The sequence below is a fragment of the Candoia aspera genome, chromosome 1 (genome assembly GCF_035149785.1).
Source record: "Candoia aspera isolate rCanAsp1 chromosome 1, rCanAsp1.hap2, whole genome shotgun sequence".
Lineage (NCBI taxonomy): Eukaryota > Metazoa > Chordata > Lepidosauria > Squamata > Boidae > Candoia > Candoia aspera.
The window spans coordinates 330983423-331001994 of NC_086153.1; the positions used below are offsets into that span (position 1 = coordinate 330983423).

Genomic DNA, 18572 nt, shown 5'->3' on the forward strand with positions numbered 1-18572 from the left:
TCTTCTGACTGCTAGTTGGTGTTTGTGGATGCGCTCTGCTAGTCTTCTGCCTGTCTGTCCTACATAGTGGCTGGTACAGTCTTTGCACTGTATGTTGTAAATAACTGTTTTTTCTTCTTGGGCTATTGGGTCTTTTGGGTTGCTTAATATGTTTTGAAGAGTTTTAGTTGGTTTATGTGCTACGGTGATGCCATGTGGTTGTAACAGTCTGTTGGTGGTTTCTGAGATGTTTCTGATGTATGGCAGTGTTATCCTTTTCATAGTTTCCATCGGTTGGGTTGTAGTGGGTTGGGTGATGAGGCACTTTATCAAAAAGTTGAGCGGGTATCCATTTTGTTGGAAGATGCTATGCAAATGTTCTTTTTCTTTTTTCTGGTGTTCTGGGTTGCTGCAGTGTGTAAGTGCTTGTCTGAATAATGTTCTTACACAGCTTCTCTTGTGGGAGGTTGGATTCTTATTTTGGTAGTGGAGCACTTGGTTGGTGTGGGTAGCTTTCCTGTAGACTTGTGTTTCTAACTTACCATCATTTCCTCTACTGATGAGGATGTCCAGGAATGGTAGTGAGTTGTTTTCTTCCTCCCTTGTGAATTTTATTCCATTAAAGATATTATTGATGGTTTTGTGGGTTTCTTCCAGTTGTTTCTTTTGTATTATGACAAAAATGTCATCTACATACCAGATCCATACTTTGGGTTGTATGTGTGGGAGTGCTATCCTTTCCAGACGCCGCATTACAATCTCTGCTATAAGTCCTGAAATCGGTGATCCTGTGGGTGTTCCTTTGATCTGTTGGTATATTTCTCCATCAAACTGAAAGTAGGTTGTAAGGCAGAGGTTGATGAAGTCCATTATCCTGGGTATTTCTATTTTGGTGTATTTGGCTAGGTCCGGTGTGTTGCGCAGAACTGCAGCCATAGATTCTTTCGCTAATGCCAGGTCTATGGATGTGAAGAGAGCTGTAACGTCAAATGATACCATGATCTCATCTTCTTCTATTTTTATGTTTTTGATTTTCTGGAGGCACTGTAGTGGGGAGTTGATCAAATGTTCACTCTGCTCTGTGAGGTGTCTGAGTTTCTTTGTAAGCTCTTTAGCCATGTTATATGTGTGAGTCCCTGGTAATGATACAATGGGCCGAAGTGGTATGCCCGGCTTGTGTATCTTGGGGTGTCCGTAGAAGAGTGGGAGGACGGGTCCACTGCTTTTCATCCGCCTCTGTTCTTCTTGTGTAATTTGGCCTTTCTTGGTGAGGTTGTTGAGAATTCTTTTTACCTGGTTGTCCAGTTTCTGTATGGGATTAGTGTTAGCGCTCCCACACCAACCAAGTGCTCCACTACCAAAGTAACAATCCAACCTCCCACAAGAGAAGCTGTGTAAGAACATTATTCAGACAAGCACTTACACACTGCAGCAACCCAGAACACCAGAAAAAAGAAAAAGAACATTTGCATAGCATCTTCCAACAAAATGGATACCCGCTCAACTTTTTGATAAAGTGCCTCATCACCCAACCTACTACAACCCAACCGATGGAAACTATGAAAAGGATAACACTGCCATACATCAGAAACATCTCAGAAACCACCAACAGACTGTTACAACCACATGGCATCACCATAGCACATAAACCAACTAAAACTCTTCAAAACATATTAAGCAACCCAAAAGACCCAATAGCCCAAGAAGAAAAAACAGGAGTTATTTACAACATACAATGCAAAGACTGTACCAGCCACTATGTAGGACAGACAGGCAGAAGACTAGCAGAGCGCATCCACAAACACCAACTAGCAGTCAGAAGACACGATGAGAACTCCTTAATCTCACAACACATGGACAGACTCAACCATAGTTTCAACTGGGAAACGGTGAGCATCCTAAACCAAGCCAAATCCAAAAACGCCAGAGAATTCCTGGAAGCCTGGCACTCAGACAAAGCAGCCGTCAACAGGCACATAGAGGTAAACAACATTTACATACTATTCAAAAGAGACAACAGAAAAGGCAAAAGACCAGTACACTCCCTTGCCAGCAATCAACACCCAGATATGCAAAAATCAACACTAGGATTAACACCAGATGAACCATCAAACAGCACAATACACCCTAATCAAGGAACTATTAACTCAGGCAATCAACCAAGCAGCAAACAACAGCCCAATCAAAGAGCTCCCAAGGAGAGAACAACACCCCTCCCAACACAAGCTGGATAAACCAAGGTATATAAACTGAGAGCAAGGCCCACTCCCTCTTTGCACTGAAGATGTTGCCAATCTGGCAATGAAACATCTGCAAGAAAACAACAAGGCTCAGAGAGCACCAAGGACTCCACAGATATAACTATTACCCTCTTTTAGCCCTGATCAAACAAACTGACTCTGTATTCCTTCCCAGAATTTTAAAAAATATTATTTAACCCCTTTAAAGAGAGTCCCAGAGGTAGTTTGCTGGTCATCTGTGTTTCAAGACAAAAACCTTTCAGAACTTGAACAGGTTTCTTTTGTATATCCAGTAAGTAAAGTTTATCCTTTTGCTTGTCACTTGTAATGAAGTCCTTCAAAACCTTAACAGGGCTCTTTGGTATATCAAGTTAAAAAAAAAATCCTTGGTTTTGTTGCTCCTAAATAAGGAGAAAGTAGGTGAAGTGCTTTGAATCATCAGGAAGTGCTATCTAGGTAAACAGCAGCATGATCACGTACTACGACCACATTTCAGCTACTAAAGATTCAAGTTCAAGGCTCAGGTGATGGTATTGCTTCACCTCTTCTCCATCACTTGTAAGCGCATCCCAGCCATAAAGTTTGCCAACTTGGAAGCCTTGGTCTGAGGTTCCATGACATTTCTGCCCATTTCATTGGGTGGGGGGGAGTTATGACATGGGTGTGTCAAATAGGAGGGGGCTGGTCTGAAAACCCAAATGCCTTTTAAACTCTGCCTAACCACCACGGATCTTTCTCATTTGATGGGACACTATCATGATGAATATGTTTGCCCAGAGGCACCCACAGGGAGGGGTCAAATAATGAAAGCAGCATCACATTGATGCAATGCAAGTGTTGCCCTTTTTGTACACGCATCAGGACATTGCACACATGCACAGAAGGGGCAGAGCTGGTGTGTACAACACTTTGTTGTTTTGACAAAAGCGCTAGATCCTGTAGATGTCTTTGTCTACCAGCTTAGGCACCCTCCTTAAAAACTGCAACTTGTACGGTTTGTTCCTAGATCAGCAAGTTAATCCCAGAGATGAATAGTTTTCAGAACTGCACGCACTGGTAAATGATTCCTTTGGACATAGCCTGTAACTGTATTATTCCCTATATTTTTGCCTTTTGGAGAATGCCTGTGGTGTGGCCTTGCTTAGATTTGACGGTCTTCAAGGTTGAAGCTCTTTCCCTAGGGCCACTGGGTAAAAAGATCCAAGGCAGGGGATGGGTGCATCTTGTAGAGCCACGGATTTATGGAATGGGGAGGTCAGCCTCTGGTTGAATATATTCAGTGAAAGGGAGCCCCCCACCTCCCTTTGTCACTGGTTTCACTGTCAAACTGCTCTTCCCTTTAGGAAGTTTATTTATTTATTCATCATATTTGTATAGCTGCCCAGCTCACATAATGACTCTGGGTGGCGTACATAGTAGAACAAAATACATAAAAATAAAATACATAAAAACCAATAAAACCACAATGTAAATTAAAAATAAAAACAAAGTAGAAAACAAAATGGTGGCCTGCGTACAGAAAGTGCATCAATTTATGATCATGTAACCATCCAACAGGCCCCACTCTACCATGGGATCCCCAAGCTCATTGACAAAAACATGTTTTGAGGGCCTTCCGGAAGGCCAACAAGGTTGGGGGGAATGATGTTCCATAGAGCAGGGGCTACGGCAGAAAAGACTTTCTTCCTAGGATCTGCCAGATGAAACTCCCTAGTTGATGGGACCCACAATATGCCTCTCTTGCTGGACCTGATGGGACAGGTAGTTGTCACTGGGGAGAGGTGGTCCCTCAAATAACTTGGTCCCATACTACGTAGGGCCTTGAAGGTCAAAAGCAGCACCTTGAATTGGACCCAGAAGCAAACTGATAACCAATGCAGCTCATGAAGCAGAGGTGTGACATGTGCAGTTCTTGAAGCACACAAAACTGCCTGTGCCACCACATTTTGCACCAACTGAAGTGTCTGGATACTCTTCAAAGACAGCCCCATGTAGAGCATGTTACAGTAGTCCATCTGGGAGATAAGTAGGGCATGAGTGACTGTGAGTAGAGCCTCCTGAAGCTGTACAAAGGCCTTTCTGGCCATGACTGCCACCTGCTCTTCAAGCAGGAGTTGCGAGTCCAGAAGAACCCCCAAATTGTGCACTGATCCATTTGGGGTAGTGCAACCCCATCCAGGATCAAAGATGGTAAATCCCCAGATACAGAAGGCCCCAAAACCCAAAGCCACTCAGTCTTACCAGGATTTAGTTGAAGCCTGCTGTTCCCATCCACACCCCCACAGCCTCCAGAAACCAAGAAAGGACATCAACAGCATCACTTAACTCACCAGGGGCGGAGATATACAACTGGGTGTCATCAGCATACTGATGATACCTGACCCCATGGTGATGATATTCTCACCCAGTGGCTTCATGTAGATGTTAAACAGGGGCAGAGAAAGTACTGAAACCTGCAGCACCTCACATAGCAGGGGCTGAGAGCAGGACTTCTTGCTCCCAATCAACACCAGCTGGAACCAGCCTCTGAGAAAGGAAGAGAACCAGCACAACACTGGGCTGCCCACTCCCAATCCGGTCCAGAAGGATACCATGGTCAATGGTATCAAAAGCCATCAAGAGGTCAAGTAGAGCAAGGTTGGATGCACTGCCCCCATCCCACTCCCACCAGAGATCATCCAAAAGCGCAACCAATGCCATTTCCATCCCATATTCAGGCCTGAGTCCTGGCGCAGATACGTTATTCCTAATATTCAACTAAGTATGTCTTTTTATTCTGTGTTTTGCGCATCAAAAACATTAGCAAACAGGATTTGCCCTTCTTCTGTGTGACATCCTTTCACAAACTCAGATAATGCTATTTCTTCTTCAGTCTTTTATTCTCAAGATTAAATGCTTCATTTTATGATCTGCTGTAGAATCGGATGTCAGACTGATGGTTTGTGTTTCTCTGCTTTTTCCTTCCCTTCCTTTCTGAAGACATTTTCTGTTTTCCAGTTGCCTGGCAATTCCAGGATTTCTCAAAGACAATACAAAGATATTTATCCAGACCATCAACAAGCCCCTTTAAGTATTCTATGATACAATTCATCTGGCTTGGAGATTAAACTCATTCAAAGTTTAAATGTACCGTAATTGCCTTTTATCAACCATAAGCTTCACTCCTGCTCTTCACAATGGGCAAGTGCACCACATATACTTTAGTTGGAGAAAACTAATCCAAAATAGGACTTGAGTAGCTCTGCCTTTTCTTTATTTGTTAGTGTTTTGCCATCTTTGCCGAGCAGCTGGCAAGCTGATTCTTTTAATTTTGAAGATATCTCTGTTGTTCAAAACATCCTTGGCCAACCTTAACCAACTGCAAGCTTCAGCCACCCAGACACTGTTGCAGTCAAGCAAGATTCCCCATGGTGTAACCTTTCCTGTTGACTTGGCATCAGTGCAAGGCAAAGCAAGTGGAAGAATTTGCCGTGCAGTGTTTACGCCACTGTTGTAGGCCAGCTCTTTTCTTCCAGTGCAGATCTACACTGCTTGCTCTGTCTGCTTTTACAAATGAGGCTGATACTCTACAGCATTAGGGCTGGTTAAGCCAGTTCTTTTTGGACTGAGAAATGGTGGACCTTGCAGCAGCAGGTAAGTTTTAATAATATACACTTACCTGAGATTAACCCCAATTAACCACAGAGAATTTATCTTTGCATAAACAATACACATATAGATAAGAATAGACAGTCAAGTCCTTAATGCAGCCATTATCTTTCTTTCTGGCTCTGCCCTAAAAGGAGAGCAACACTGCCCCCTGCAGATAAAGAAAGAAATTGCCCCTCCTTGACACGTGTTGGATTTGAAAAAAATGTACTGTACATCCCTAAAGAATGATTTAATGCATTCATTAAGATAACATTAATTCTAGGAAAGGGCTGGCAGCAGATTAGCAGACACTGTAAATCCTCCATTCTGATAACATGAGGAGAAAGGAGGTCAGCAGTTTTCCTGAGCCATAAGAAGTGCTCTTCCCTGCCTATTCTACTGTTCCTCATGAAAGTAAAACACCACCACAAAATGACCATTTATTCATTTATTATATCAGTTTCTATAGTCACCCACCTCACAGTCATGACTCTGGGTGGCAAACATAGGTAATACAAACCAACAAAACAAAAATAATGAACAACATAAACAACAGTGACAGGATAATAACATAATGGCGTCCAAGGGCAATCCACTCAACCACATCACCATAGTCACGCCAAAGAAAGCCACAGTGATGGGCTCACCTAGCCTATAGGTCCCATCCAGGTCTTCAGTGATTTACAAAAGATTCATGAAGATCCAGGTCCTCAATAATGTACCCCAGCAGAGTTGGGGCCAAACGAATTGAGGGTAAGGTGTTCCAAAGAGCGGGCACTGCAATAGAGACGGCCCAGGAGATGTTTTGGGACATCTTTGGTCATAGCCATGTTGATGGAGCCAAGATGTCACTGATCTGGAATAATGTAGACATCTTCTACTGGATCCGGGATAGGTTCACCACTATAGTTGCAATATACTTCCTGAGTATTGGCATAGATTGGCTGATGGCCTTCAGAAGCACTTACGTTCTCACCTTTTGATGGACACCTGAGGACCAAACCCCCCCAAACACAAGAGATCATTATTGTGTCCCCCCATGGAATCACTTTGATCCTCCCACCAGTTTCGATCTATACCTGAATAGTTCACATTTTTAAATGCTTATTTTACTTTTGGGGACCCATTTGGGAGATTTTAAGGGAGCTGTTGTAGTAGCAAATTTATTTAGCATGCACCTGTAGCTAAGCACTGGATAGGCATAGGATAAAAACTGCAATTAATATTAAAACAGAAGACAGAGAACTGTAAAAATCCCATAGGAAGTAAGGAGCCTCTAGAACAGTGTTTCTCAACCTCAGCAACTTTAAGATGTGCGGACTTCAACTCTCAGAATTCCCCAGCCAGCATGGCTGGCTGGGGAACTCTGGGAGTTGAAGTCCGCACATCTTAAAATTGCTGGGGTTGAGAAACACTGTCCTAGACCAAAAGATTAATGATACGGAGAAATCAACTTCTCTACATTCAAATTAGTAATGTAAAAAAATCAGTGGCTTCTCACATACCCAAGAAAAAGAAGTTGTCTGTGAAGCCATTAACATTTAAAATTAAAAAAAAATACAAATTAATTTGAATGTACAGTTGTTCAGGAAGATTTTGCTGAGGTTGCCACCTATCAACCATCCAGCTGATTTTCTTTTCCCTCTGATTTTCTTTTCCCACTCTGACAAGTATCAGAAGACATTCTTAATATATATATAGTATGTGATAATATATATAGATTGAGATGGGTTTTTTTGTGATGGATTCTTCCCATAAGGCTTAAAGGATACATATTCCAATTTATCTCACCCTCTAAGCTCCCTGCAGGACTGATTATTCTCAAAATTGTCCCCTTTCCCCTCCTAATGACCAGAAATACATTTTTATCCCAATCTGAAACTTGCCATTTGCAATTCAATATGGAAAGATGCTTCACCACCACCACCACCACCACCACCACCACCCACAAAATGGTGACAACGTATGTTCATAAAGCATTATGGTGTTTGTGCAAATCCTAATATTTCTTTACGTGTAATATTTCTTTTATTCTGTGTTTGCCTCTATTTGAGTAGGTGTTCCAGGCTTTGCAACAATGCTAACCTACCTGTTTGATTTCAGTTGAAAACATCTCAAGTGCATTCACTGTGGGGGTAGGGGCTGTGAGCAAAATCTCTTTTGAAAACAAAGTCTGTTTCTAAGTCAAGCTGGTGACATTTAGGACAGTGAGAAAAATATAAGAAAATCTGCTGGGTCAGATTAAAAAAAACACCAGTCTAATCTAATATCTTGACTCCAACAATGTACTGTGAGAAGACTACTCCTATACATGGAAGTTCCATGACTAATAGTTGTTGACAGGCACACCCTAATTAATAAGAATTCTACTAAATCATATTGAGCTCATCATATTTTAATATTCTGATTGCAATTGAGGCCAGCCTGACACTGCTCCATAGGAAGGGCATGAAAATGGAACAATTCCTTTCCCAGTGGTTTGATGCAGAATCTTGTATTCAGAGACGGCTTCACATCACTGTTATGGCTAACATTTTCCTTCTCTAAAATCAGCTGGATTCCCATTCCACCTGTGGCTGGGGATGATGGGGTGTCTACATTAAATGTGAACATTTGCAAGCCCATTTCAGCCAAGAGACTTAACCTTAAATAATTTTGCTTCGGACAGAAATGAAGCAACACAATGGGACGGAGGACATTTTTAATAAAATGCAATTTTTCTGGTTTTTATTTATTTTTATTTATATTTCAGATTTAGACGCTGCCCATCCCACTTTTCTCATCCTGTCTCAGCATCCAGATGCATTGGGGCTGCAATGGCCATCCAACATATCCAGGCAGGGGAGGGCAAATTGGGGAAGCTGGCCCTGATTATTCAGTCAGCAGAACAGCAGCCTGAGAATCTTCTGCGTACTATTTTAAACACAACTGAAGAAGTACATTTTTGCCCAAGAAGAAGTTGCTGGGAACAAGGCATTGGGCTGAACTGGGGACTTTCTCCGTTCCTTTTCCTGGCTGTTACTCAAAGCAGAGAAAAAGAAGGGTGCGGGGAAGAGAAAGAGAGAAAAATTGCCCAACCGGAAATTAGTTAAGAGAAAGGGCTGAGAAATGCATAACCTCTGGGTGCTGGCACAGCTCAGCATCTCTAAAAAAAACCTTTCTAAAGTGAATTTTTGCAACAGGTATCTCTAACTGTAACGGGCTGCTTAGAGAATAATCTTGGGAGACAGGAGGAAGAGACGCACCCGGGCAATGGTCTGACAAGAGAGCTCAGCCCACAGAAGGAGATGGGGGGGGTTCGTGGGAAGCATCTCAGAAGGGACCCTCCCCAGTTTTCCGGAGAGTAAAGGCAAGGGAGGGGAGAAGGGCTTTCAGACATGCAAGATTCTCTTATTATAACCTTACAATAAAGGTAGTATGAGTACTCATGGTTTTGGTTTCCTGCCTGGACTATTTCGAAGGGCTGACATTAAGTCACCAAACCTTGTTTTTGTAATCTAGAGAAGAGGAACGAGGTGCACATTGGTGAAAGATGGGAACGTGGGGCTCTGCCCTCCTTTGTTGTGATCAACAGAGAAGGACAGATCGCTTTCTGTTAATCCTGTGTGGAGCAAGTTTTTATGGGTTCTTCCCCTGGAAAAAAAAAAGTCTACCTTATTCTCAGGGAACATGGCAACTTAGTTTGAATTTGTCTTGACCAGTGTTTCTCAACCTCAACAACTTTAAGAGGTGTGGACTTCAGCTCCCAGAATTCCCCAGCCAGCATGGGGAAGTCCACACCTCTGAAAGTTGCTGAGGTTGAAAAACACTGGCCTTGACGTATTTTTGAGCTGATCTGACTGTTGGAAGTGGTGGAAGGTGTTACAGTTGACGCCGTTGTTTCTTCTCCCACACATTTCCATCTCTTTAAAGCTCCCTGGCTGCCTACACTTCCCAATTTGGAGTAGCCTCAAAGAAGGGGGTCCCTCCTCATGTCGTTCCTTGAGATTTAATGGAAACCCTGGAGATATTGTAGTGCAGCAAACAGGGAAGACAATCACACAGACCAATTAAAAAGATACTACAGCCTTGAATATCTTACAGGAAATCCTTTCCCCCCCCCCCTCTCTGTCTTAGGAAATGTTGAAAGCAAATTCTCTTTCATCAAATTGAGAATGAGAACTGGTAGAAAAAGGGTGGATAACTGTTAGGCAGAGCCCAACTTTTATAAGTGTGTGTGTGTGTGATAAAATAAAATAAAATACTTCCAAGAGGCCTCTTTCCAGGTGGATGTCTTGTTTCTGAGATAAATGACATCACACAGGTACCCTGCTTAGAACTTCCATTGATCCTTACAACCCAAATGTGTCCAAAGGTGCATGCCTGTGTGTGTGTGTCAAACAGTCAAGATGGAGATCACAATTGTGCAACCAAAATCCCACCCTTTTTAATGTCCGTTGCGACCACCATCTTAAGTTTTTACTCCCTCTCTCAGGAATTCTCAAACTTGGCAGTGCCATGATCCCTAAAGGATACATGAATTTGTGCAACCCTGCTATGCATACAACAAATGATTTCATTGGGATTAGGGTGTGGCCAGAAATAAATACACCGCTATGTGGGTCTTTGGGATGTAATAAACATTATTTTTTACCTACACCATTTACTTTAATAATTACATGTTAATCTATACATCACCAGAGATCTCAAATTTGAGGTACTGTAGCAGCCCACCACAAGCTTGTGCAGGTAAAGCAAAATGTGTTTTGGCAATGCAGCTGTTTCGCCTATATACTCTGATCAGGATTTTAAAAAAACATTGCAGCTCCCCTCTAAATTCCCTGCAATCACTTGGGGAAAGTCACACACCACAGTTTAAGAAGAACCCTGCTCTATCTAGCTGTCCATCTATGTACATACAACCTTCTTAGGGACTATGTGTTTATCTAATATTATACATATCTTTTGATATTGTGATACTTAAACTTTTGTCGAAAAAATGCAAAGCCACTTAAAAGGCAGAAGCAGCAAAGAAGGGGTGCACAGCCAGGTCCTTCCAGCCCCCTCCCAACGGTCTTTGCCGCCATTCCAAGACCATAGCAGTAACTTTTCCCCTTTTTTCCAGGATTTCACTCCTTTGTTTATCCTGCAGACTCAACAGAGGAAAATGGTGCTTTAATTACTGCTGCTCTTAAGTTGAAGCCACTAATTTCTTTGGTAGGAGAGGACAACCAGTGGCCTGCCAGGTGTCGCTGAACTACAATTCCCAGCAGGCCTAGTAAGACTGAAGTAAATTGGGAGTTGTATTCAGCAATAGGTTGGCTAGGTTCATACACCATACCACATTAGGCTAAAATGGGGTGACTGATAGTTTGTGGTTCTACAGTATAAACTGAGAAATCTAACCATGGTCCTAACATGTTGTGTGAACCAGCCCATCATGTTCAGCCATAATATGACATCCTTGTTTGGGCATAGCACACTATGGGGTTGCAGGATTGTGTTAAATTAATCCAACTTGAGGATGTAATGTGTTGTGTGAAACGAGTCCTAGAGGATCATGGGTTCCCAACCCCTGCTCCTTGCCTCTTCCCTCCTGTGCTAACAGAAGCTACAGATGAATTTCTCTTTCAGTTCCTCCATCCCTAAACCAGCTGTTCTACTGTGTGTACTTTTATTGCCTTTTATTGGATTCTTCATTTTCATTTTTGTTTTTAATTTGATTGACTCCACAGGAGAAAAAGAAACCTAGTGAGGGAAGGTCAAGTCCTGTTCTAAAAACAAGATGTGCTTATATGTCCTCTTTTGCCTTGATGTGTCTCTTAACTCAATTGATCTAATACAGGTTATTTTTAATGGGAATTTGGAGATCTGGGGAAGCTGGCCAATCCCTCAATAGGAAGAGAAGGAGACCCTTGGTTTACGGAAGACAACACGAAAGCCAGTTAGATGTGGCTACTGGCCAAATGGAGACAACCTGCTGTCCTTCAGATATTTTGGATTATAACTCCCACAAACCCCTGCCACAGGTCAGACTAGCTGGAGCTGATGGGGATTCACATCCAAAACATATAAAAGGCCCCAAATGTGAACTGGGTAATCTAGAACAGTGTTTCTAGACCTCAACAACATTAAGATATGTGGATTTCAACTCCCAGAATTCCCCACCCAGCACACTGGCTGGGAAATGCCTGGAGATGAAGCTCACACATCTTAAAATTACTGAGGTTGAGAAACCCTGATCTAGATTGTGCAGGTTTGTACATTTCCTCACGACTCAACCTTGCTTTGAAATGCAGAGTTGAAGGAGCCCTGAATGACTGGAAAGAAGAAAAAAAAACTACAGATCCTACAGTGGGGGCAATGTGAGTATTTTGCTGAGGCAGATCGTTGGGGGAAATGGGATTTGCCAAGAATTTTATCCTCTTTTCAGAAAAAAAAATTAAGAAACCCAGCAAATTTATTGCAATCTTGGGTTTTTTGAAAAATAGAGACTTCCTACACAGTCACATAGGCATTCCAGGAAGCCTGAGAAATAACTCAGCTCTATTTATACTGTATTCAAGGAGCTCAGTTCTGTCCGCTGCAAGAACATCAACCTTTAAACAATTTTTGTTGTCCATCCTGAAAGGTTAGTGAGTAAATGCAACATGGTGAGTTTTTACACAGACCTTTTCACTAAACCAAAAGCAGGCAGTTAAATGGAGAAGACCTACTCTGGATGACAATTTTTTTTTTATTGAATGCTACAGTGCTGGATTATTTAATAATGGAAAACTTTATTACATGAGAATTATAAATTAATAAATAAATGGATGTTGAAGTCTGCACATCCAAGGTTGAGAAACACTGCTTTGAAGTCTTCTGGGCCTAATAAACTTATTCTGCACCTTAAAATGTAGTGAATTGTCCTGTTTAAACCCAATGCCTTTGTGAAATAAAACACACTCATTTCCACCCTTCTAAAAGAACACCTACTGTTTCAGGACCTAGCACACCGATGCAGAAAGAGCAGCTGAAAGATAACTCTTTTGTGGTCCCCAGACAGTTCCAGAACTGGGTGGATGAAGAATTCGGGAGCTTCCTTCTTTTGGCGAGAGGGGCATTGGGGATCTTAGAGCCTTTATGGCAAAATCATAGAATCATAGAATGTAAGGATTGGGTAGGAGACCATCTAATCCAGTGTTTCTCAACCTTGGCTACTTTAAGATGGGTGGACTTCAACTCCCAGAATTCCCTAGCCAGCATCTAGTCCACCCATCTTAAAGTTGCCAAGATTGAGAAACATTGATCTAATCCAACCCTCTCCACAGTGCAGGAATCCTATGGCATCATGGACCAGTTTATTTATTTTGCAAATGTATGTGGCCTCCCAAATTAATCAAATACCTCTGGGCAGCTAACAAGCATAAAACAAAAGCATACATATAAAAACAGTGAAAGATTTAAATGAACAATAAAGACACCACGTAAAACTAATCACCTTCTCAACAATGCTGAACCTCCTGGCCCAGAAGCCAGAGGGAAAAGACAGGTTTTTAAGACCTTCTGAAAGGCCACCTGAACCTTGTGGCCACTAATCCTTTGTTTAAACGCTTCCATCAAGGCAGAGACCCCCATGTACCCCTACTGAACAGCTCTTAGGACTAAGACCTTTTCCCCCCGAAAAACCAGCTGATCTCTCTGAACTATTCTGCCCCATCTTCTCCTTGATGCCCTCCAGATACTTGAAGATCAGTGGGAGGAGATGGGCAGTGACAAATTTAATTAATAAATAAATAAATAAATAAATAAGACAGCTATTGTGTCTCCTTGCAGTCTCTATGTTTTCTCCAGGATAAACATATTCAACTCTTCAAATTTTTCGTGCATTTTCCTTCCCATCCCCTTATCAGCTTACTTGCTGTCCTCTAGACATGGTCCAGTTTGTCAGCCTCCTTCCTAAAATTTAGGGCCAAACTTGGACACAATATTCTAGGTGCAGTCTGACCAACCCAGAATAGAGAAGAACAATTAAACACTTTGCAGTTGCTTACTTCACTCTTTAAAACTGTTGAAAACCTTAAAAGCCCCTGAGGCCTGGGTCAAACTAAAAGTCTCAGTGCTTTGGAGTCCTTGGTGCTCTCTGAGCCTTGTTGTTTTCTTGCAGATGTTTCATTGCCAGACCACGCAACATCTTCAGTGCAAAGAGGGAGCGGGCCTTGCTCTCAGTTTATATACTGTGGCTTGCCCTGCTTGTCTTGGTGCTGTTCCCTCCTTGGGAGTTCTTTGACTGGGCTGTTGTTTGCTGCTTGGTTGATTGCCTGAGTTAATAGTTCCTTGATTAGGGTGTATTGTGCTGTTTGATGGTTCATCTGGTGTTAATCCTAGTGTTGATTTTTGCATATCTGGGTGTTGATTGCTGGCAAGGGAGTGTACTGGTCTTTTGGCTTTTCTGTTGTCTCTTTTGAATGGTATGTAAATGTTGTTTACCTCTATGTGTCTGTTGATGGCTGCTTTGTCTGAGTGCCAGGCTTCCAGGAATTCTCTGGCATTTTTGGATTTGGTTTGGTTTAGGATGCTCGCCATTTCCCAGCCGCGAACCATGATGACCCCACTCTTTGCAAGAACCAGGCACAGCACTGAGACTTTTAGTTTGACCCAGACCTTACGGGCTTTCCTAGGAAATGATGCCTCCCAATTGCTCACCTCTTTGTTGTCTGTTTTCGGCTCTGGTGGTTGCCCTGCCCACTTTTCATTTTGCCCTCTTTGCACTTAGATTCATCGTTGTAGATGTTCTCATAGTCCTTGTGGAACTTCATGTCCTGAAATGTGTTCCCTGGTGAGGACAAGTGGCTGATGTACCTTGGTTGTCTGGAAGTGCCTTCAGATGTGTCGGAAGGCCGCTTTTCCTGGTTGATTTTGGCCCCTTTCTTCCTCTGGATTAGAAAGTAAGCCAAGATGGCCAACAGGAGCAGAACCAAGATAGGCACCATGATGGCAAGATAGAGAATAACGCCCATGCCTTGGCAGCTGCTGGTGTAGTAATCAGTTACATTAACCAGCATTTCAGAAGAGAAACACTGGCATTTGATGCCACTGGCTGAGCAGTCGTAGCAATACTGAAAAATGCTACCAGCCACATTGCAGCTGCAGTCCACACTGAGCTTCTCCAGGCAGTGATGGAAGTCTTCAATGGGGAGAGAGGCAAGTTGATTCCTCTCTATACTCAGAACCTTCAGGTTGGGTGTTTTGGAAAAGAGGTGGGAAGGAAGGGTCTTCAGTGTGTTATTGTGAAGGAACAATGATTTCAGATTCGCTGCAGACTCCAGGAATCTTGGTAGCAGTCTTTGGATTTTGTTATTGGACAGATCCAGCACTTTCACTTGATTCCCCACACTGTCATTGACCTCAGCACCAGGAAACTCGCCGCTGAAATTCAGGCACCAAACCTTGGGTTGCTGGGGCTGAAAAGATGGCATGCCGGACGGTCCAGTCAGGTTCTGTGAGTTGTTCAGAGGACATGCAGCATCCACAAGACATCCAAGGGGCAAAAACAGCAGAGCAGCGAGCAGTCCCCACATCCTGCACAAAAGCAAATTGGGTTGATGTGTGTGGCAAATGGGTGAATCTATCAATTCTGATCCGTCCCAATTCCTGTGTTTTACAAATACGCTATAGTAATTTCTTCCCTGTTTCTCATTTACGCAATTCTGGTAAACCTGAGGGTAATTTACAAAACTCAGCACCCAAATACGTTTTTCTTTTGCTCAGCATCTTGAAATGTATGTATTTTAGTTCGGCAATTTTGCCTAGTTTTTGCAGATTTCCCCCATCCCCCAATAATTTCCCAATAACATGCTTTTTCAGGATATATGCATTTCCTCTCAATTTTTTAAGAAGAGTGCTGCAACATTCAGAAAAGTATACATTTTGAATGATATCTGAATTTCAGTTCATGCCTTGGTTTAAAAATGAATTTAAAAAAAGAGATGAATTTGCATCACTTGCTGAGATGGGCGGCTATAGATATTGAATAAATAAATAAATAAATGCTTCCTAAATTTCTTTCCATCCGTAACAATAAAATGGCAAAAAGGCTAGATCAGTTTTTCTCAACCTTGGCAACTTTAAGACGGGTGGACATGGCTGGCTGGGGAATTCTGGGAGTTGAAGTCCATCCATCTTAAAGTTGCCAAGGTTGAGAAACACTGGGCCAGATCATTCTGCATTGTCTTTTTCATTTGGCATGGACAAGCAGGGGACCCCTGCTCAGTTTTCATTGTTCCATTTGATTGCTAGTATTCTTACAAAGATTAGGTTGATCCCACAAGGGATTCTGTAACTGTGTTCACATGATACACTTGGCTGCAATGTGGAATGGCCTTTTCTTTTTTTTCCCCTTTTTTATTAATTAGTAATTGTTCAAGATATAATTAAGGCCATTTCTGAGGGCCTCCAGGTGCAATAGTGGCTGAAACCCTCCTTTCCTTGCATTTATTTTTCCATGCAGTGGACAGCACTATCTTGGGCAGGGTAGGGAGAGGCCTACCCACCCCACCCTTTGTGGCCATTTCTTGGCAGAGATACAAACTCAGACTTATTATGCCTCATCTGCAGTTCCAACAGTGATCAGCCACATGAATGCCATTCAGAGGTAGATTGCCTGGGAATAAGGAGGATCCACACAGCTAACAAGATCAAAATAAGATCTAGATTGATCCATTAAGCCCAGCCCCCAGCTTCCAGCAAAGACCTGTCAGATGCCTTCAGGAGGCCAAAAATAAGGCATGAACAGAAAGTAGATGGCTGTTGAACACAAAAGCTCCATTTTGCTATTAATGTCAGGAAACAGACACCCCAAGAAATACTAGAACTCTGAAATGAAATTTGTGCCCTCAAGCCAGTCTTGATTCCTGGCCAGTCCCTGGACTGGTCCCTGCAGTTTTTTGGCAACATTTTCAGAAGTGGTTTGCCTGTCTCCTTCCTGGGCCTGAGAGAGAGGGACTGGCCCAAAGTCACCCAACTGGCTTCATGCCTAAGCCAGGACTAGAACTCAGGGTCTCCTGGTTTATAGCCTGGTGCCTTTAACCACTATACGAACTGACCCTCTTACTAGAACTCTACTTTATTAATCCAGGCATCTTAAAGTTGCTGAGGTTGAGAAACATTGGTCTAGGAGCAATGTTTTTTAACCTGCTGGCTGGGGAATTCTGGGAGTAGAAGTCCACACACCTTAAAGTCGCCAAGGTTGAGAAACACTGATCTAGCCTCACTTTTAATAATGAACTTACAAATTAATATTTTGTTTACAGATCTTGCATTCAGAAACAGAATGGAAAGGGTTGGTTGTGTGTACTGATCAAGGGGTTGGACTAAGACCAGAGAGATCCCGGTTCCCACAAAACCATGGATATCACAGTTGACTCTAGGTCAGCTACTACTTCTCTAACACAACCTACCTCACTAGTTTGTTTAAGGATAATATTTGGGGGTGGGGGGAAAGAGTAGTTAAATAAGCTGCCTGGAATAGTGCTTAATATGTGAACTCAAACCAGGGAAACCCAGCTTCAAACCCATCCTCAACCATGGAAACTCTCTGGGTAGCTCTAGCCAGTGACTCTCTCCTTCTCTCACCAGAAGCTACCTTACAAGATTGTTGTGGAAATAAAATTCAAGCACTTTAGTGGGAAAATGGAGTCAAGCAGTAACACCCACACTGCAGGTTGGGTGGTTGAGAGACAATTTATACATATTTTCAATCGACTTTATATTTCACCTTTCTTCTAAGAGCTCAAGCTGATATCAGTAGTTTTAACCTCTCAACAATCCTGTGAATTACAGTAGGTTGAGCTGAGAGATGTGGATTGACCCCAGGTCATCCGCTTAGCTTCCAAATTGAGATTGGATTTCAATCTGGGTTAACACAGCATAACTTTTAAAACTACATCACACTGGTTCTGTTGTTTTGCCTTCCCATTCCTATTGTGTGGTGAGCTGCATTCCCATCTTGCCCCCAGCAATTTATTCCAGCTGCTACCAGAGCTTTTCAAGATACTAGTCCACTAGATGCATGGAACCTCTGTAACCCCCAACCGCTTCTCATACCATACCTTGAACTGAAGTCTTCCACAGGCTTTGTCAGCTCTGCTCTCTTGCGCTGTTGGCATTGCTTATGAAATAAAAAAAGGGAACCTGCAGAAGTTCCCTGTTTCAAAAAGCCGTGGAGGGTTGGAGGAAAGAAAAGGAAGAGGGGGCAGGAGAGAGGCCCAGTTACTCAACCTCTTGAAGAGTCAGCACAGAGAGGCATCTACCACCCTCAAGGGGCTGAGTAAGTTTCAGGGTTTGAACACATCTTTGTAACCAAGTTTTCTAAAATATGAATTGGTTCCTTGGAAGAGGGCAGCTTCAGAACAGAAGCCAGGAAAAACAAGGATGGAACCATTGGAGATGAGGGGCGGGGCCAGGATGCAGCCAGGGCGCACAGAGGGTAGGACCAACATTGGATTTAGGATGTAGAGCCAAGGTGTACACTTACCCTTTCCTCAACGAAATATAGAAAGGAAAGAACGTGTTTTTCACTCTACTGGATGAGTCAAAAGTTCCCTAAACACTCCACTTTCCGATGCCCGAGCCAATGCCTCCAGAAGCCACAAATAAGCACAAAGGTGGCTTTTCCCCCACCTTTTGCCCTTCAGCAGCTTTTATTGTGTTTGCACATGGAACTGAACATAGCTAATAGCCATCAGCTAGCCTCTACTCATT

At 42.7% G+C, this 18572-nt stretch overlaps 1 protein-coding gene across 1 annotated transcript; it reads right to left on the minus strand.

Annotated features, from left to right (window-relative positions):
• Positions 1-6282: 6282 nt before the first annotated feature.
• On the minus strand, positions 6283-17979 carry LOC134488319 (uncharacterized). The gene is made up of 3 exons (XM_063290685.1): positions 17921-17979; positions 14517-15392; positions 6283-6839 (listed from the first exon to the last, which is right to left on the minus strand). Exons 2-3 carry the CDS (start codon positions 15389-15391, stop codon positions 6698-6700), a joined length of 1017 nt encoding a protein of 338 aa, XP_063146755.1. The 5' UTR covers position 15392; positions 17921-17979; the 3' UTR covers positions 6283-6697.
• Between the last annotated feature and the right edge of the window lie 593 nt (positions 17980-18572).